General features: G+C 39.9%; 1 protein-coding gene across 1 annotated transcript; it reads left to right on the forward strand.

The window, feature by feature from the left end:
* Positions 1–13,028: 13,028 nt before the first annotated feature.
* On the forward strand, positions 13,029–17,807 carry LOC112974314 (parvalbumin, thymic). The gene is made up of 5 exons (XM_026083148.1): positions 13,029–13,103; positions 14,884–14,951; positions 15,766–15,898; positions 16,160–16,269; positions 17,557–17,807. The coding sequence occupies exons 2-5, from the start codon at positions 14,891–14,893 to the stop codon at positions 17,580–17,582; spliced, it is 330 nt and encodes a 109-aa protein (XP_025938933.1). The 5' UTR covers positions 13,029–13,103; positions 14,884–14,890; the 3' UTR covers positions 17,583–17,807.
* The last annotated feature ends 3,689 nt before the right edge of the window (positions 17,808–21,496 follow it).

A 21,496-nucleotide genomic window follows, 5' to 3' on the forward strand; every position in this document is an offset into this window, starting at 1 on the left:
CATCTTGATGGCCAGGAAAATTCATACATGGACCAAATCCCTCTATCATAAATCAACCCTAATTCAGGCAGTTCAACTGACTTTCAGTATGAGCTTTGCCAATATAGGGATAAGCAAGGATTAAAGATTAATTTGAATCTTAACATACAGCCAAATTCTGCTTTTACTAGAAAAAAAGAACTTACAGAAAAGCTAAAAAGAAAAAAATGCCCTGTACTTAACAAGTACAGTTTTTCATCTCCAGAATTAATTAATGGTAACTAGCAAGTTCATATAACATCTTTTAAAGTAATTAAAAAGATTGGCCCTGTTTTACTTATAAGGAAACAGAAGCTTAAATAACATCTAGGCACCAGTCTGTGATACACTCAGACCGAGCAGTATCTGACTGCCCGATTCACCTACGTTGCAATGAAGCAGTCTGTAGCACAACATCTACTCCATATACAGGTGGCTGTACCGCAATTTGCCACTTTGGCTTTGGCCTTTTTGGGAGAAAGCCGAACACTTAAATATGTGTGTGTGTGTGGCAGACTGCACAGGGAAGTACTGACCACCAATAAATAATAACTGTCCGGGGCCACAGGGAGGCTCCATACCAAAGTCAGAATTCAGGTATCCCATCCTGGCTTTTGTGCATGTCTCTGATAAGCCTAAATGATTGAAATACAAAGAGAGAAGTTACCTGGTGGCAAAGACTACAGCACCTACAGGAGTGGGGTCCAATCCTGTGCTTGCTGTTGATCCCTACTGTAACAGGGTAGGGATCGTACTCTTAAATTCACTCATGGGAACAACTCAGCCAGACACTGACCCACTCCCATTGCTGGGGATCCTGCAGCCATTGCTGCCCCAAAAGTGTTTGTTTCCTCCTTGCATTGAAAATTATGGTGTCTTTCTTTGGCCTTATGTTGCTCCTCTTTTGACTGAAAAATAAATTGCACAATATGGCTAATATTCTGAGGAATACAGCTAACAATAACCACATTGCCATAACTGAAACTTCCACGTGTTTTGGCAAAGACACAGTCCACAAAATAGGCTTCACTAACATTAATAATAAATGGCTTTAATCAGGATGAGGTACATGAGGAAAAATTTGTAGAGTTGGATAAAAACAAGGGCACTATTTAATTTTAAATTAAAATAGTAGAGAAACAAAGGAAGATTCAACTCAGACTAATGATCCACAGCTTTTGCAGCTATCAGATCCAGCTCATTAAGCAGCTGCCCAATGCTAATTATATCATGATTTTAAGAAGAAACATTTGTTTTAAGGCCTGTGGTCCAGATTCTGCTGGCACTGAAGTCAGTGGGAATTTTGCCATTGACTTCAATGGAAACAGGAAGTCTCTGTATAGGAGCCATTTATAAATATCATATGTTTGTCCCTATAATTTATAAGTGATTGCTCTGCTTGGAGGACCGACTCTCACTGCACTCCCCGTAGGAAGCAAAGGAATTTCCTTGGCGTGGGGCTGGGAGCACTGTGTAGGCTGTGTATTGTGTTTATTCCTGTACGGGAAAGTTGATTTCATGCTGCAGTCTCATCTCTTCTCTGGCCAATACAGAAATGACAGCAGCAGCCTCTGAAAGAGCTATGGGCAGCTCTCATCAGCCAAAAGGACTCTCACTGTGCTACGTGCAAGGCTAAAGAGAGAGGATACAGGGATATTGCTGTTCTCCGACAGACACGGGGATACCCAGGGTGAGATGCAGTGAGATTTTAACTAGATTCAATTACCCAGAAAAACTATTTCTGGCAAGAGGGATTCATTAATGCAGGTTACAAACAGCTGATTACAATCAGTTGCTGTAAAGTGCAATTCTCAGAGCATCCCCTTCTTACAAAGCTATAAATACCAAAAACCATAATGAAAATCTGACAGAGCTAGCAGCCACCTACACAGCCTCTCTTTCCATGCACAGGAGAAAATCCTTTCCAAGTGTTATCGACTTTAAAAGATCTTTTTTTTTGTATGTTGTTCAGCTGAAAGGATTTAAATTTCAATACTAAGTTAAGAGGCTACATCTCCAATGCAGAAAAAAATCAAAAGCTTCGTAAGAATGAAAAGTAAAGGGAAGTATTATAAACAGGAACAGGTTGGCTGTATAATGAATTTAAAAAAACATTTTATAAGCCATAGTTTTGTTTCATAATTACATAACAAATGTCAGTGTTGTCATACGTACCAAATCAGTAAAAAAAAGCTACAGGAATATAGAGACTTTCCCCTTAACAAATTAGAAATTGATTCCACAATCCTTATTCACTAAATTTCCGTTCACTCCTTATCAGAGATCTGTCTAGAAATTTGCCAAAGACAGAACTCATGTTTCCTATAATTTTACAGCTGTAGGATTTACAACCAGATTCACCACTGAGCAAAGTTGTCTGCAGAAAGGTCAGTGGTGATACAAACCACCTCAGAGAGACCTGGAAAGTGCTCAGGGGTCCTCAAACAGAAATAGCCACAACCAGCAGGGAAAAATTCCCATCACATATAATTCAAAGCAATGGACTTCAGAACATAAACTGAAAATCTGTGAAAACAGGCAAAATACAGACAGTGTATTACTAGTCTGGGGACTGGGGTTAATTTTCAGTGTTCAGAGGAATCACTTTGCCCGGGTTTTCCAGCAAACTCCACAGCTTCTCCTGGACAGATATACGGACAGATTTTTAGAACTCCATTCAAAACGCAGCTCTTCAAAACCCCTGAATCTAGTGGTCTAACGTTATCAACTACGAGATTACAGCAAAAATGGGGGGGGTTGTGTGCATATTGTGCAGGAGAAACAGTTTTAGCTCTGTGTTGCAAAGATGTGCTTTAATCACCCTCAGAAAACATCCCCTCTCCCTAACTTGTCAAACTCGCACATTTTCACCGGACTCTTTGTCTACACTATGGAGTCCTCACATCTTAAAAAACTGGATATATTTAAATAAAATATTTCCAGTGTTTGCACCTCAAAACCATACCTCTTTCCCCAAACAAGCACAATCTGATAAAATCTGAATCCAGCACGTGGGACGTAATCAACAGGAGAAGCTAGTGAGAATTGGGACTCCAGTAACACTTTTAGATATGGAGGCAGAGCGTATTACTCAAGCACAGAACTCAGTGTTTTTGTTAAATATAGCCCTAAACTTTCGCTATGCTTGAAAGTATGTGTCAGCTTTCTCTGCATTGACCAGCCGGTAATTTTACACCCTGTCAGGGATCCATAAAAACAGTCTGAACATGAACGAGGCTTGTTTAGCTCGCCTGAGAGCCTGTCCTTTAGAAAAGCCCATGGCTGAAGTAATATTCACGGTCCTTTTAAATTTTGCACTGTTGCCTTTGCACCAAGACTGCGCACTCTGTATCGTGAGCAGCAGCAGCACAAGCTGGGTGGGAGTATTTACTACAGTATTATGCAGCTTTGCTCAGTACAGGCACAGCGGGGATAAGGCACATGATCCCTAGAGACCAGAGCTTGGAGAAAGCCATTTAAGGGCCATAGAAAGATTTCTACTTTTCACTTCTAATTTGGGGGGAGAGAATTTCCCAAAAAATAAGAAGGATCCATTAAGTTTCTTATATTTTCTGCTTAATTCAATCCTATTTAAGAATTACATTAGATAACAGCAAAAATTAAGAATATTCAGGGCACTGTCCTTAATTCTGAGGTTTCTAATACTGATGCCATTATCTTTCAAATTAAATTCTCTTCCATTATCAGGTAAACAGGTCTGACAGCCACTAAGTCTGCATGGTTCTCTTAAGAATGGTGCTAAAGCCATCATGGGGATTTGGGGTCAGCTGAGACACAGGATATCTGATCCAGCAGATCCTAACTGGAATTTCCTTAGTAGCTGAAACAGTAGAGGACAAGCTGAATTATCAAATTCATCAGACAACTTAAAATGGTCCTAAATTAAGTGGTGGAGTTAAACATACCGGTTTTCTTTTGCTGGGGTTGGAGCACAGGGAAAGGAGGGAAGATCATTTTGAAAAGCATTGTTGGAGTCAAACTAATTTGATCCTAAATGGAGTTAATAGCCATTTTCATATGTAAGCCATTTTCACCCTAACACTCTTGAAAATAATCAGTAAGAGACATGCAAACAAATCTCCCTTTTGCCACTTTATCGGTGAACATTACTCAGCTATAATTCTATGCTTTCTAAACCTCTCCCATCTGCTCCGCCTGTACATACACAGAGAGACAGGTTAGCAGCTATATTAGCTCAACTCTGAGCTTACATCAAAGCCATGTCATTAAAAGCAAGTTCAGGTTAGGATACTGAGTCTTCAGACTGTAGAACTGTCATAGCAATTGGCCCATAGTCCACTGCTTGCACTTTGAAGTGCACAGCCTAAGCTCACTGTGGGGAATCAAGCACCTGCTCAGTTGCAATGGGGCCTTCCCAGGTTACTGTACAAGCACAAGAAAAAAATCAAACTCTCCAATCATATGCAATGAGACAATATCTCAGATTAATCAGATTCTGCTCCTATGAGAAAGAGCAGAATTTCAGGCTGTTTTTCCTTCTGGGCACGCTGTGCAGCTGAGTTGGGCTGTGTGAGGTCCTCTGCCTTGCCCCGAGCCAGCTGCAATCTCCGCGCGGTGCCAGCAGCTCTGCGGGGGCTGCTGCAGCGGCAGCGGTCACGAGGGAATTCCAGAGCACCCTGGCCTCAGCCCAGGGGCAGCACCCGCCTCCCCCCTCCCGGGAATATCCCTGCACACCGGGGGGCTGCCTCCAGCAGGTTTCGCCATGCTTCACACTGGTGGAAGAGCATAAAAGCCACTGTGGGATTTTTAGCTTCCCTCTAAAGATAGGACTTCTATCTTCCATTTTACCGTTGGGTTTTGTTTCTTTAATAGCTGACAGGCTTGGTATTTTTGCTGTTCTTGTTAAAAATGTGTCTACACAGATTTCCTTGGGAAACTAGGGGTCACTGAAGAACTGGCAGAATGAGGACACCAAGATACAGTGAAAGTCTTGCCTGATTATCAGACCATGTCTTTCATACTTTTAGTTTTAAAACTGGGTGAAATCCAATTCCATTCAAAGGAAATGCTCCTTTCAGAGGGCGACCTGCTGGCCCGACCAGCAGATGATGAGTTCCCATGTTTTCCTTTGTTTTCTTAATAACACTTCAGCTAAATGCTGTCTACGTACCTGGGGTCTAAATAGAAGTGTATTCTGCACATAAGTGAGTTTTTTGAAAATATGAAGGCAAACACCTCAGATTAGCTGGTCACCCCTTTCTGGGAAGTCACTCCCTCGCGGATCTGTCGGTCGCCCAGCAGATCGCTCCCTGGACTGTCGCAGGAAAAATGGACAAGCTGACAAAGACGAAGCCGAGCATTTCAGCTGCCCGCTTCCATAGAGGCTTTTATGTGACTGCTTATAGGTATTTTAAGATAAGGGTGGTGGCTTTATATACTACAACAAGGCTTCAGACAACTTTAGAACTTCATTCAATGGATGCTTCTCCATCTGTTTTGTAATATCTACATATTTAATAGAAAAATATGCTCAGTTACCTGCATATTCATGAACTTTAAACTATACCTAATTTTGTGCTTTCCTCCAAAGCATGACTTGAATTCTTCTACTAGTTCTAATAACACATATGCTTTAATTCCTATTCCAAAAAAATCATCTTTCATAATCAGAAGCATTCATAATTTAAATGACCGCCTATGCTGTTGATGACACCATCAGTTATAAAGTTATGTGATGGGGAAAATCTTCTGCCCTGATTAGCAAGCATTTTTCAACATCCCTGTTAAGTAAAGCTTTATATAGCTGGATCTTTCAGGAAATAGCTGAGGATTTGGTATTTTGAAATTACCTTACCATGATATTGTGAGATAACTGATTTGGAACACTGCTCAGTAGAGGCTTCAGATTTTGTAAGATAATCAAATTTCAGTAACATCATGTTTTTCACAGTAGCAATTAACATTCCAGCAACAATTTTAAGCACCAAATTTTGCCCAGAACTACAGCTTGTGCAGCCCAGCTCAGTGTTGCATAGGACATATAATATATTAGAGAAAACTTGGTCTTACTTTTCAAAATCAACAAAGCATTTAAAATATATTCTAGTTTAACACCTGCTTCCATCCACCTCTACTCAGAAAAGGACAAGATAATACGGAGAATTCAAGAGTCAGCAAGATACCTTCTGCTCTCACCTTCTGGATTTTCAAATCTGGAGGTTGTTATTCAGATATCCAAATGCTATGTTAAAAAATAATCAGTCAGATGCTTCAAAATCCTAAAACTGATCCAAGAATCTCAAGATTTCTTTTGTTCACATATTTGTTTTCTATAGTTTATAGCTCCACTCTGTGGGTGATCGCAAAAATACTAGTATTTCCCATTTGTGCTTGGCAGGGCTTGCTCTGTGCGAGCAGGAGCGTAGGGTCAACTTCTGAGCATTTCAAGGACATCTGCTACTATAACAGATAACTAGTTACAGCCATATTTGAATTACTGTTAAGAAGGAGACAGGTTTCCTGCCATAGAGTTTCACTTAAGCTTTTGCTCCAAAAGTTTCCAGTTTAATACAATTCCTTTTAAAATGCATCCTTTCAGTAAAATGCAATCAGTGCTATAATCCAGCTCAGTTGGAGCCATCATAATTTAGAGGAAGATTGCTATGTGACCTTATTGCTAGAACACAATAAATGCATTTCTTCATTCAGAACAACAGATTTGAGGACAAATTTACTTTGCACCTACTGACTACAGCAATTTGCTAATAGGATCCATAGTGACTATAATGTAGTTTGTCCATACCTGAATAATATGGACTCACATTTTCTGTCTGCATTATTCATATTATATATTATTATATATTTGTTATATGCAAATATATAACAACGTATTATTATGTAATAATATACATAATAATACGTTGTTATATATTTGCATATAACAAAGCTTGAAATCACTGCAATATCTGGACACCAACGCAGCTGGTATTACTGAGGAGCTACAGCACAAACATAGCACTGTACAGGGAGGACAATGCCCTTTTCTGTCTGTTCATCCCACTGATCCTTTAAATATCTGAACAGTGAAATCACTTTATTGATGCACCATTTGATTAAACCAGGCTTAGCTCTTAAATGCTGAATGAATTCTTGTTTCTAAAGACCTAAGGCTTTCACATCCAATGCCATTATGTCTCTAGTACCAATTTCCATATTAATTCAGCTCATTTTTCTGTAGTCTTCATTCTAATTATTGTCAGTGCTTTGCTGCTTTTTGGCAATGTCTGAACTAGGGACGAGGGAATGCTTCCGAGTTCCTGGGTCTGGGTGCGCATCCTGGACACATGAGCTCCACATTTGGACAACACCCAAGCACCCACCAACCCCTTACCCTACTCTAGTTTCCATAGAAAAGAAGCCCAAGTGCACAGGCCTTACTGGAGCTGTGGCAAGTTTTGACCAGTTTCTGATCTCAACGAATGGAGGTGCAAGGAGTTAAGTCTCACCTCACCACGCGCCTATAAATCAGTCAGAGTACGGGCTTTGTGCACAGGAAAAGCCTATCTAAGAGTCAATGTTATTGTTAGTTAGCACTTGGGGGGGGGTTGAAATCTAAGAATATATGTATATCCTTGACAAGTAACTGCAAGAAAAATCTACGCCACTGCTTTTTCAGCAATATCAATACTGGATTAGTAGACACATGAATAATGCCTTGACTCTTATTTCATGCTCCTGTAGCCACATAACTGCATGGAGTTGTTTGTTTTAGTGGGATACACTGCTTACACAGTGTGGTAAGTAATATATAAGAACATACAGACAGGCTCAGAAACATCTGAGCTAATTTCAAATGCAAGTATATTTGAAAGCCTGCTGTGACTGATGATTATTTATAGTGCCTAAAACCACAGTCATGGACCAGGATGCCACTGGGCTACGCGGGGTAAAACACAGACCAAAGACAGTTCCGGTAATAAGGTCCCTCCATCGGGCTGTTGCCAGTCTCAGGTTGAACGAGAGTTTTGTAACACTTACAAGAACAGGACATAGCAGATGAAATACTGAGGAGAACTTCTGTTTTCAGGAGATATCTTTGCTTCTAACTCGGCTAGAGAGGATTGCTTTGACAGAACTGTGTTTATGTTCTGCTCATAAAACATGACTATCCTACACATAGGTTTTTATTAGCAATTTGATTAGGATACTTTCAAATACAGATAAGCTTTTTTTGCTATGGAACTAAAGCAGGAAAATTATTTATTCTGTATTCTTTCTGACCCCTGCTACATGTCATTTTCAAACTATGGAAAGAGTCATCCTGAGGTTAAAGTATTTTGTCCATTTAGGAATGATTCCAGCAGATTAAACAGGCTCAGGAATCTACCGTCTCAGAAGTCATTCTGTGTGAATCTCTCTTGCTTCAAAAGGCCTTTTTCTTTCTGCATTGATACATGAACATTTTCAGAATGAATTAGAAATGGAAGTGAAATAGGTGAAGTTGTCTGGATTCAGAAACAAAAATCTGAAACTGCAGCACAGTCATATCTGGTTCTATTGCTACAGTATATCACTTACATAAATTTTACATCTGGATCAAATTTGTCCCAAATTTTTTAATCAGAATTGAAATTGTCTCTTGCTAATTTCCTATAAGCAGAATCAGAAATTATCTGATTCACATAATTAATCCAACTGGCTTTAAAATGATGGTTTATACATATAAGAAAAATATGACTGAGGAAAGAAATTTTGTAAATTAGCATTTGAAGGGTGGCTATGAAGTGAAAAAGTTACATTGTCAGTTCTTAGAATCTCCGAAAATCTGCCTCAGAGGTTGAAGTCACTTGATATTAGAATGATAGCTAGTAAAAAATAAATTACTTAATTTTTGAATTTCATTAAAGTTTGCAAAATTAAACAAACGTTATTTGGTATATTTTCCTTGTGCAGCTTCCTTACCACATAACTGCTGTTTCAGTGTTTCTCTTTTTCAGCATTTTTTTGGGAGGATTAATATCCTTATGCAAACATTTCCACATGCCGTGTAGTTACAAGCCATCTGTAGATGTTAGATTCAGTAATATATACCTAAAACCACTCACAAATATTTCCAGCTCACTCCAAGAGTCATGTTCCCAGAATGACAAGAGTACGCCTTGATACAATTACACAAAACTACATTCGCACAATTTCTTTCATCTCATACGTTCACAAAGCAAAGTACAAGCTGAACGAATATTCCATTTTCCCCATTCACATGTCATTGGTTATATATGATTGATTAAATACATTGCATGAGGCGATTTCTTTGCCTTCACTAGTGATAGTGGATAATTCGACATAGTGGCACATGGAACAGGAAAACTCAGCGCTAGCAAAGAAAGCCTGTTCAGGACTGAAGACCCCACTTCCCATGTTCCATCTCATAAGCATTCATGGAAAAGCATAAGCATATACAGCGCAACCAAATCAGATTTCTTTAAATTAAAGTGGGCAATCACAACTGTTTGGTGTATTTTCATTATTCTATTACACACATGAATGACTTCAGCACTCAAAGAATGAGAGGACGATAACAGTCCTAGAATGGAGGTGAAAACACAGTGAAAAATTACAATGGCCTAAAATACAGCCTTTCTACCTGGCAAGGTAACTTTAGGCTTTAGAAGGAAAAAAAGAGAGTGGTATTTACAGTGTTGCGTTACAGAAGAAATCTTCTAGCAGGCAATGAGACTTAAGCAAATTGAAATGCTCAGGTCCCAGGATGTCAAACTGCTTAACTGTGTTAACCACACAGTCTGAAAGGAATTGCTTTTCCTTACTTTTTAATGCTTCCCAGTTCTTCTCCCTGCCCAGTTGGTTGGCAACTGGAAAGTTACTAACACTGTTTGATTTAAGAAAGTAAAAATGACTAGACAGACAGATGTTTTTTGCAATCTCTAATGTAGAGCGTGCTACTAAAATGGCTGTTGGAGGCTGGTTGTAAATAGAGTTACATGATCCCTGTGCATTTCATCCTCCCAGCCAGTGCACGTGTTCTGGATCTCTAGTGCCTCCAATCTCACTGCAAAAGTGACTCCAAAATTTGCCAGAGTCTGAATGCAGCTCAGCAGACTGGAGCCATAAATCATACGGCATTCGTGCTTTACGTGTAAAATTTCAGAGAACAAAAGGAATCACCCTGCTACAGCACACTTTTCAAGACTGCATCCTTGTGTGATTCGCATACAAAGTTCAAACTAATGGCAACAGTCCACAGGCATTAAGAGAAATAACAGCAATCAATGCTATTTTTAAAAGGAAGAGTGGGGGCGAGGGGTTAACATATGTGGAATTAGCTCTAGGCAAAATGAGAAGCCATTGCATCTAAAATCAAATGCATTCTCTGAAATAGACACCGGAGCCCAAATTCCCATGTAGACTCCTGCAGTCCAAGAGTTTCAGCAGAATTTGGCCTTCCTCTTAACTTAGCTTCATTAGGTCATATCATGCCATCAATTTTTATGTTGAACGCCCTACTTACTTCACATCAGTTGTTGGCACTATGTAGGCAATTTTCCGAATTGGAGGGGGGGAAAAAGGGTGGCGTGTGCAGGGGAGAGGAAATTTTTTCCCATGTAGAATAAGTCATTTCTTAGAACAGTTTGAGGGGGGAAAGTGATATTTGCATCCCTTCTGCCAGATGTCATCAGTGGCATGACAAGAGCCAGGATCAAATGTCTATCCAGCAAATTCTTCTTAAAATTTTTCAGCACCAGCTGGTCAATACCCCATTCAGAAAAATGGAAAAACTGACTGGCTTGACATGGCCATTCTTAACCAACAGCTCTTCCTCATCACAAGAACTACCTCTGTGTGAGATGTTTTCATGGAGGAAAGACATACAGCATTTGTAAAAAGAAAAAAAAACTTGTAGCAAAAATTTTTTACTGTGTTTATATGAAGTAACTGAAATAACAGCCCCCTCCCCCAGGATCTTTTGCAATAGTCTTTTGTCTCTTTTTTCATCAGCTGCTGTCAATGTTGGATGGACTAAGGTCCCACAGATATCTCACTTGCCTCCTTTCCTGCCCCACGCTGTAATTTGTTCGTGGTTGGCTTCAGTGCTTGGTTAGGTTTGTCTTCTGCCTTAGAGGGAAATGCTTCTGAGAAAAGATGACTTGATATTGCCTCTGACATTACGACAGGCTCCGCACTGTCACGTCTTACTGTACCACCACCTCAACCTGTGATGCCATCCCCTGCCCCGGCCACAAAGCCATCGTGTGCTGTCATCCGTATGAATCGTCTTTCACTGTTCTGCTGCTTTTAGCCACAAATGAGATCCAAGCTGACAGGTTCCTAACCCAGTTAGGCTACACAGTTCATGAAAGAAAACTGAAACGATCCAATTCTTTCTATGTTATCTAGAGAAAAAGGTCAACTACACAACGGAACACTTGAAAATAGCACAGGGGAAAAAAAGCAAAGGGAAAAAAAAGCTACGTAAGAGAGATCAGGAGGTAGATTACACATCTGCAAAGACAATCCTCACATACTCTTCCCTGCAGTGATGCTACTGTCAAAGTTTTCTCTCCATGCTGAAAGCAAGGATCTTTCGTGCGGGGCTCAGGGACTTTGGTCTCAGAGACAGCGGGGTAGTGTGGGATAATGGTCTGTGATTATCTGTGATCCTCCCTGCCGTGGGGTAAACAGTGGACACCCAGGGTGATTTGCGGTCTGATGCCCATGCCGGTGAGGGGTGAGGCAGTGCCCAGGGCGAGGCGGAGGTCTCACCACTCCACATTGCTCCACCCAAAACGATGCCTGGCGCGAGGCGGGAGTCTTGCAGCCTGGTGTTGTTGATAGGGGCAAAAGGAAAAAAAGGCCAGCAGCCATTGACACCTTCTGCTGAGCTCCACAAGGACCAAACATCCCACAGTGTTTGACTCAGCCCCACCTCGCCAAGAGTATAAATTCAGCGCATAAACGTTCCTCCATTTCGAGGATGAGAACACCAACCTATGGACGGGTCGACGGGCCTGGACCTCTCTCCTCCCCAAAACGGGGACGCCTTTTTGATAAGGTTTGCGCCTCCGACAACGTCGGACGTTACCCCGGGGAAAATACCATTGGTGAAAGCACTTAATTAACAGTTTGAGCTCAGAAAAAGTAGAATTTGTTGCAGTAAGTGCATTTATCACCAGCAATCCTGAACCTGTTAATCTGTTGCTTTAGCAAATTGTTTATTTTGTTCAACTTTGCGAACCTGACTCAGTGAAAGCCCTTTTGAGGAGAGCTCTGGCAGGCAAATGTTGATTACCCCTTTCCCCCCCTTCACGCAACAGTAACAGGTAGATCCCCCCCTCTGCGTTACACACACAGCTACAGAGGATGTCAGAGCCCCACGGAATTCTAAGATTTTCCCGGGAAACATGGCAGGCACAAAGCCCTCCCCAGCCAACTGTTCCAATGGATCCACATCATATTATTTTACCTCCTGTAGCAACAAATTCACTGGTTTTCTTTTAAAACAATAACAGATCATACATTTTGGGAGACAACGTGACTATTACTTTCCCTAAATGGTTTGCAACACAAACAATATTTGAACAGGACTTTTTTTTTCCCTTTCAGTGCTCGAATGATTAAGCCTCTATCACATGCAGTATCTACAGATAATATAACAAATCATCACATTTAAACATTCACTAAAGGCATCACTTCAGGAGTTAGTACTGCTTCATTTCATCTCAGTGCTGGGATCAAGCAGACCAGATTGTTTTTTTTTTCTTTCAGCCCTACATCATACAGAGAAGTCAGTATTTTCTGCTTAAATCAGAAGAAATTCAATACGAATCAGTCCTTTTCACATATCTAGCCACTTATCTTGTTTCGTTTGCAAATATCATATGTATTCTCTTGAGATAAAAATAGTGCAAGATGATTAGTTAGGCAAGTTCATTTGACACCATTCCCCCTTCGTGACGCTGAAATCTAAAATCTGTATATGGTATACAACTTAAAGTATATATATGCAAGCTCAGCTCTGGTGGAGACACACAGCAAGTGCGTTCCTCACAACCAGATTGCTTCCTTATCCAGTCAAGAAGACCACAAAGGTAAGCTGATTAGATCCTCTGCTTTCAGAAAAAGAAACACAGATCAAAATGCTCCCTAAATGGAAACCACCTATGCAATTAAAAATATATATTCTTATAACAGCTTCCAGTCTGTCATACCTTTACAGTCTAACACAGAATAGAATCAGCATTCAGATCACAGGATGGAAAAAGACAGGAACGTTGTACCTCATAGCAAATGAGACCATGCTGCAGTTTTTAGGTTTTCCTCCAACTTTCCCCTCTGTTTTTAATCCTGTCAGCAGTGAGAATTAGGAGAATGGCAGAGCTCCAAATGATCTCGCCAAGCGCTGAGAGCAAATATTTGGCACGAGAAGCCACTGGGACAAAATAATTGATGGCAAAACAGAAGTAACTCTTCTGCCTTAGCTGGAGAAACACCCATGGCCATCAGCATGAATTTGTCCCATGGTCTCCCTGCACCTTCTGAGATATTCAGAAGGAGACTGAAATGACTGACAGTTTCCTCTGTTGCAGACCAACAGGTATTGAGGCGGCCGTTTGATTGCTTGGGCAAAGTTTCAACCTGTGTGTAGATCTTAGCATCAGTGCACAGACCATAAATGGTTACCAGCATTGGTTTCCTTCTCACATGAATGCTGCTTCCTATACTTAGATAGGAAGGATGATATTGTTGAAGACCAGTTTGGGATTCACGAAATCTGAATTCTGTTCTCTTGTGATTTTCAAGAATAACTTTTCCATGCCTCGGTTCCCCTTCCTGAACTAATATTGGGCTGCCTCACGGTAATGCCACAAGTTTTCATTTCTAACCAGTCTTCATTGCTGTGTACTCTAGAACTGGAAATGCATTGATGCTAAGTTCCCCTTAATAAAATTGACTGGAAACTCAGGCCTGTAGCATTTGCTTAAGCGAAATATACTGCTTTGGCAAAGACTATTGAGACTGTTGGTGGTTGAATGGGACAAAGAGTATCTTTTGTCAAAAGCTGCTGTAACAGAAGAAAATGCCTCCTCCCTTCTACGAACGAGTAATAAGTCTCTATACCTCTATTCTAAGCACATCAGTATTTTGAAATGCCAAAATCTAGATAAAAATCTTGCTTACTATAATCTACACTGAATCAAGAAAACCACAGCTTAGTTACAGAGAGCAGTTTTTCATAAAGCAACCATGAAATGTAGTCTTTCATGGAGGCAGTGGCCCAGCAGGCCAAATGTATGGTACATTTACTGTGTGCAGTTAAACAGAGGAGGAACTTACTCTATCAATTAAGGTTTCTTTAAAATGAGTAAAAATAATTTTATTTATTCTATGCTATTATTTTCATTCTTTGTAAAGATCACTACATTTATTGACAATAATACTAGCTTAAAAAAAATTCCAACTAAATTTGTTCCAGATATAGTTCCGGGGGATATATTTGGCCCTATCTTTTATGTATGCTGTAAATACATGTCTATTTTAATTGAGTAATAATCCACCTCCAGAAAACCCACACAGAAGTCATGAAGTTTTGTGGTGCTAGACACCTTTGATTTGCTCCCTCCCAGTGCAATACGGGCATCAGACCTTCCTGAGGCCCCACACTCCGGCATGCAGAATTCCTCCCTCATTACCCAGCTTTCCGTGGAAGCACCTGCTGCAGACATCTGTTACAGTATGCTCCGCTTACAATTAGATGAATAATGTCTCCCCTATCACATAGTGTCACAGCAGCAACTTCAAATAGAGCCATGAAAGAGGTAGAGAAGTCATTTTAATGACTAAGTAGCTCACATTTAATTTATTTTACAGTTCAACAATGGCCATCACTGACATCCTTTCTGCTAAAGATATTGAATCTGCTCTCTCCAGCTGCCAGGGTAAGGAATGGTCTCTCTGCAACCAGAAGATGCATATCATTTTTACGTCTTAAGATGACATGCCTATCATTTTCCCTTTAGATTCCTTCCCTGTGAGATCTCTTTGTAGCTCCATTACAGTATAGCCTCATGAATTCAGAAAGTCTTACAAGTGGTTATTTTGTGGGTAACGTTCCCCGAAATGCAGAGCAGCAGTTAAAGGGCCACAGTTTCAACTGATATAAGGCTGGCTTAACACTATTCTAAACACTATTTCAATTCTTAAAACAGTTGAAGACCTAGATTTAAATATTTAGCCTTCAACAGGTCTGCAAAAAGTCTGAGCTTGCGGAATAAAAATGTCATTTCTGAAGCAATGAGCAGCCTCTGCTCTCTTCCCTGGCAGGATAAAGCCAAAAATTTTCCAAATGCTCAATGAGGTAAAGACAGTGGATTACTTAATTTTCTACCAAATCCTTCACCAAAGTAAGGGCTAAGTGGAGATGAAATAAGAATTACAGGAATTGGTCCTTAAGCCACAGTTGCATCCTCTAAATATTTATCATTAATTGCATGTGACATGCTGCAAAAATCCTGATTTAGCAGAATGTGCATTGTAGCAGAAAATGTCAAACTGGCTGAAAGGAGATATGACCACAGGCACAGAGTAACTAAAAAGGGAAAGAATACATTATATTATATTTTGCTGCACTGGGAAACAAGAGAAACAGGAGCAGGCTGATGCTTAAAGAAAAGAAATACATAGTCCCAAGGAATACGTACAGCAGTAGCAACTTAAAGGGAAGATATTTAAACAACTTTTTGTTTCTTCCAGCTGCTGATTCCTTCAATCACAAGTCTTTTTTCTCCACGGTTGGTTTAACTAACAAAACTCCTGATCAGGTAAAGAAAATTTTTGGAATCCTGGATCAGGACAAGAGTGGTTTCATCGAAGAAGAGGAGCTTCAGTAAGTAGCGTCCAGCTGTTGTATTCCTTTAGATAGTGTAGGCCTCTGAACGTTCTTGATGTCCTAGAAGAAACTTGCCGCTATTTTTAAACAAAATGCAGTATCTTGTCTTTCGCTGAATCTGTGTGGATTTCCTCACACACTAAGAGCAGGCATTACACATAACCATGTTTTTTGGCCTGGATTTAAGTAAGAAAAACAGAAATACCAAGTTGCCAAGGAAATTTCAGAGAATAAAATTCAAGCCCTGTTCTATTTCAGGCTGTTCCTGAAGAATTTCTCTCCAAATGCCAGAGTGCTAACTGCTGCGGAGACCAAGGCATTCCTGGCTGCAGGGGACACTGACGGCGATGGCAAAATCGGAGTGGAAGGTAGGACTTTTGGAAACTTCACCAAATTTGTGTTTTAAAATGCATGCCTTTATAGCTACATTTAAACTGCGGCACCCAAGAATTCATCCAAGTAATTTGGCCCGGTACTTTCTGCCGCAGTTTTTACACCAGCAAACACACCTTTGATTTCATAGCTTTATTCCTCTTTGATCTCTGTTGCTGTAATACCACATTTAGTCCCAGCGTAGAGCCTGTTCTTCCAGCCAATAATGATGGCTCCATGCTTAATTTCTGCAGTGAGGCTGGTCCATAGACTCAGCCTGCCAGATTTTTTAAATATCTGGAACACCTATTCATTCTCCAAATTTTAATTCTGGCAGTGGATGCTTCTGGCCACATGATACTTTGCTTTTAAGCACACTATTACCTAGATTTACTTATTTCTCCATCTATCAAAGGTTGGCCAATATTACTGATTGGATAATTCCATAATCTAAAATAAGTCTGATAATGCTTTTGAAGGATAGAACTGCTGCAATGCACCACAAAATTTTGTGCCAAAAAATTATCTGATCAGTACAAACTTTACTGGGCAGCCTTTCTATGAGAAATTAAATCAAACTTATTAAGAAAACCTCAGAGGAATGATGTGAACTGGCCAGGTTGTTTCTTTTAGAGATTGCAGGAAAGGAAAATAGGACATTATGCATCATGTATTAGAGATGAAGTCACTGAAAACTGGGCTGTCTCAGCTGAACTGGGACAGGTGGCAATAACTCTAACAGACACACGTGCTAATCTTAGCCAGAGTTTGGGAGGAGAGAGAGATACACTGTTGAAGGAATTTGCTTTAGCAGCAGGTTTTGCAGCTTCTGTTTATAAGGCCCAAATAGGACATTATTTATGCAGATCTTAGCCCTTAACCATCATATTTCCCATTCTGGAATTATGTCATTACTAATATTTTTTCTTTAGAATAACAAGACCAAAATAATTCATATTGAAAGCTATCGGCTTGTTCTAATTCACTCCCTGCCACCTTGGCTATTGTCAGAGTTTGTAATGGGTTAAAGATAGCTTTAGCTCAGGATTTCCTACGAATATGAATTTACAGACGCACTCCTCTCAGCACATACTCTTTTTAAGGAGTGAAAAATCTGTTACGCCCCCAGCATCTCAGTTTAGCAGTACCTTGTGTAGTGTTATAATAACTTTGGGAGACCTCCATGGATAGGAGTTTAGGACATTTTTATCTATCTTTTCTAAAGCTGTTACAAACCACTTTCATCTAGCTTTATTCCCTTTCTCACTTTCTTTCTTCAACAGAATTCCAGTCTCTGGTGAAGGCATAAACAGCATTAGACCAAAGGCAACCTTGGACTGACTCTTCCAATTACCTCCTCCAACAAGCACCTCACACTCAACATGTGTTTGTACATTTTTATACTGTTTCAAGGCATTAGCAAAATCCCCATGTATCAACTCCACACACAGGATTGCTGAGAGATCTTGCAATGTACAAATGCTTTGGTCACGTGGTGCTGTTACACCTCCATTGTAAAGAAGGCACTTTGTGATTTTTGTTGAAGTTGTGGCTGGAAGAAGGGAGAAAAACATAAAAAAAACTTTGGGGGAAAAAATGCTTTTTTTTATTCTCTCTGTTTAGGTTTTCCATCCCATACTGACTCGCCACCTCACCTCACAGACACAGTTCTGATGATCTTAAACAATATGACATCTTTTAAGGCTTAACTGTCCTGATTTGGTGGAGTTTTATTTCTGCCTAATTCTCTGATCCTTGAGGAAAAGAGATGCTAACAAGATAGCTAAAAATAATCTATATTCAGTTCCAGTGCTGAAACTATGAGAAAAAAATTAAGAGGAGTTGACATGTAGCTTAAAGCACAGAATAAATGTGTGGGTAATTTTAAAAAATCGAGTACTAGGCTACAGCACATATTGTCAGAAAGTGTTTATGGCCTAAAATGTAACTCTCCCTTAAGAAGATTTATCTTTCACGAAATCTAAGGCAGTTGTGAGATAGGGGAGAAGGATCTAACCCCAACCCTGCCACTGTAAAAAGTCACAGTCCCTTGATGACAGAGGCCACAGTACTGGGGGGGTTTCTGTTAATCACGAGCATGTTGCTTATTATCTCTTAATACCTAAAAAACTATAAGACTTTGCCACATTTGTAAAATTCTATGTTTGCTACAGATAAAACAATATTCAGTCTCGCTGTTTGATTATCTAATGCCAAACAGAGTAAAAATACTATTCATGTTATATTGTTAAATAACAGCCATGACTCAACTCATTTATTACAGTGAATAATTATCAGTATAGTCCATAATATTAGCAATTTACCTAAGTCTGAAAATGATTAAGAACTATGCTTTCTTTTGCTAAGTCTCAAACAGGGTTTAGAGCTAGCTATAGCATTGTCTTCATTAATGTACAAAGTAAACCATGTTCACGGTTAAATGCAGGGCTCAGTAGACTGAGTGGATGTTGCGCATTTCTGGCTGAGTGGGTTGGAAACTTCCCTACCAACATCTAGCTGTCTCTTTCCCATCCCAACCAGGACATGGTTCCAGTGCACAAGTAGACTGCCATTTTAATACTCCCTGCTGAAACTGGATAATTATAACATAATTTGGCAACTGCTTCAAAAAAGTGAAGAAACAAAGCCTTCTGGAACTTTTATGTAAGACAGAGTTGGCATTTCCAGGAATTGCAAGATGATTATGTGAGGCAAGTACAGCTCACTTACATCCAAGCATGTAAGAGCACTGCTTGGCAGACTTAAGACTGTTAATGCAAAAGAGGAATTCTAGCAATCAGTCTCACTGAAGCCTTGGGAATTATCATGAATATAAATCCTAATTCTATCACCAACTCCTTTGGTGTTAAATCTGGGTTTAAATTATAGCTGGTGTTAATTGCAACAGTGAAATATTTTGCATAATGAAGAGACTCTGTTGGTTCCTTTTACCTTCTTCCTTTTCCTATCCACTGAAGAAAAAATCCAGAGCAACCCAGATCTGCAGCAATATACAGATATACTACATTATACACATTAGCTCCTCACACTAAAAATCACTAAAATATGTCAGTATTCCAAAGCAGATGGCACGCACGGGAATACCATAGGTGACAGACCTGATATTGCATTCCTTGCACACCTAAAAGTCTAACATGGAATGCAAGAAATGCAAGCCTGTCTAGCGACCCATCCTGTGTTACAGAGAGGCTAGGCAATGGCATGTCACTCCCTTCTGTTGCCGCAAGCTGAGAATTAGGCAATTCCTGTATATGCTGCAACTCTAAGTAAAACTTAAGAGAATTCTGTTCATAAGAAAATCTGTTCTCTTTGAACAGTAACTCTTGGCAACAAGATGAGTTTTAAATCTTGTTAAAGCCATCCAGCCACTTTCCTAGTAAGAAATTATAGTAAAACTCCAAAAAGTCCCAATTTCAACTCCCCACCCTCTGACTAGTCTGCAAAAACAACACTTATTCTCTGTGAAGTCTTACATTCACACTAGGATCAACATTTTTAGAGCCGAAAGAATAATTTCCATCAAGAGGGAACAATTTCAATCTGTTGTGTGATGGAAGCATTAACAAATTAAAATAATACTCCTCATCTTGCATTTAAAGATATACTTTAACAATTATGGCCCTGCATTCCAGACAGAGCACCGAAGGCATGTACTGATTGTCTCTTAATGCACATCCTGTCGTAGCATATTGCCACAGAATAAAGCAAACAGCAGATGTGAAAGGAAAGGTCCTGTCATTCATTCACAGAACTACAGAAATTCATAAGAACATCTCTAAAGGACAGTTTTCTTGGAAGGTCCTATGAGTGAATTTAAGTTCAGCCAGTGGCAGCCTTCAATTTTCTTAAGAAACAGCAAGGACTGTTCTCTGAACTGGAATGCTCTCATAGTGTTAGAGAAAACCTGCTGACTGCAGAATATCTATCTGGATGCCACCTGAAGAAGTAGTGAGACATATGGTGATATCACAGTGTTACCACAATTAAAGCATAGAATCATCCCAATTAAGGAATAGAATCACAGAGTAATTTAGGCTGGAGGGAACCTCTGGAGCTCTCTGGCCCAACCCCTCAATCAGAGGGCCAACTCTACAGCAGATTGCTCTAAGCTGAGTTTGAGTATCTCCAAGGATGGATGTTCTACAGTCTCTCTGAGCAACCTAATTGGGATTAAATCCTCTAAATCAAACTTTTATGAATAAACTACACAAATAAAATACAGCTGAGTACACAGTGACAACCCCAAGATTCTACTATAAACTGTTTATGCTACGCCAAAGCAGAAAGGATCTAGCAAAATCCTGTATATCACACTGATATCTTCTTCTCAGTTTATAAAGTAAGGCCATCCTAATCAGTATAATACAGCTCCATAATTCCCAGGATGAAAGAAATGTTGTCTGTACACAAACTTTTTGTTTAATTACCTTTACTTAAGGTAATTAAAGAGTGACCCAAAATTTGAACAGCAGAGCCTTCCACAGAGCCCAGAGACTGTAAGTTCTCACACATACCTCAGACGCATACACAGTCCCCTCATTAGCCTATGTGAGCAGTTTAATCTCTAATTCTTCCAACACTTCTTCTGAAATAAAGATTTACTATGAACCCTGTATAGTGGGAACTGAACACAAAGAAACTGATTGTCATACACACGCTCTTACACAAAGGATATAGTGGGCCCAGGTCTTGAACCCAACATCCCAAACCCAAACTACTGCTCCAGCTACTGAATCCATCATGTCTCTCAAACCAAAATTTTGGTCTGTCCTGCTAAAGAAAGGATGAAAGAGCAGAATGATGCATGAAAAGATAAAATCTCCTGATATTCAATAGAAGCTGACTGCCTGATATCTTTATGTTCCTGTAGAAATCCCAACCTTGAGCCACTTCTAAACTTCAATTTCAGCTCTCCAACTCTTCAAAATCTGACATTCATCTTCTAATAAGAGGAGTGAGAGAGCAGAGAAAGGGCAAGGGGATGTCAGAACATTCATTACACAGACTGGTAAAGTTTCTTCTTTGAGTTAGCAGCCAGCCCATGTGGAAAATCTTTGATGCAGCATCATCAGAGACAGCCGGAGCTCTTCACACAAACAGTGTGGGCAGAGGGGCCAAGGCAGGATTCATTTCCTGGAATGGGTTACTGAAATAGATACATCTTGATTAAATCCCCGAACAGAGATATACCTAACATTTTCA

The sequence above is a fragment of the Apteryx rowi genome, unplaced genomic scaffold, assembly GCF_003343035.1.
Source record: "Apteryx rowi isolate R43461 unplaced genomic scaffold, aptRow1 scaffold_6, whole genome shotgun sequence".
NCBI classification, from domain to species: domain Eukaryota; kingdom Metazoa; phylum Chordata; class Aves; order Apterygiformes; family Apterygidae; genus Apteryx; species Apteryx rowi.

Bases quoted from the DNA above. Each gene is read 5' to 3' on its own strand.
- LOC112974314 (XM_026083148.1), top strand. From the start codon at position 14,891: ATGGCCATCACTGACATCCTTTCTGCTAAAGATATTGAATCTGCTCTC. The intron at 15,899-16,159 runs GTAAGTAGCGTC...GTTCTATTTCAG, and splicing joins ATCGAAGAAGAGGAGCTTCA to GCTGTTCCTGAAGAATTTCT. The intron at 16,270-17,556 runs GTAGGACTTTTG...TTTCTTCAACAG, and splicing joins TGGCAAAATCGGAGTGGAAG to AATTCCAGTCTCTGGTGAAG.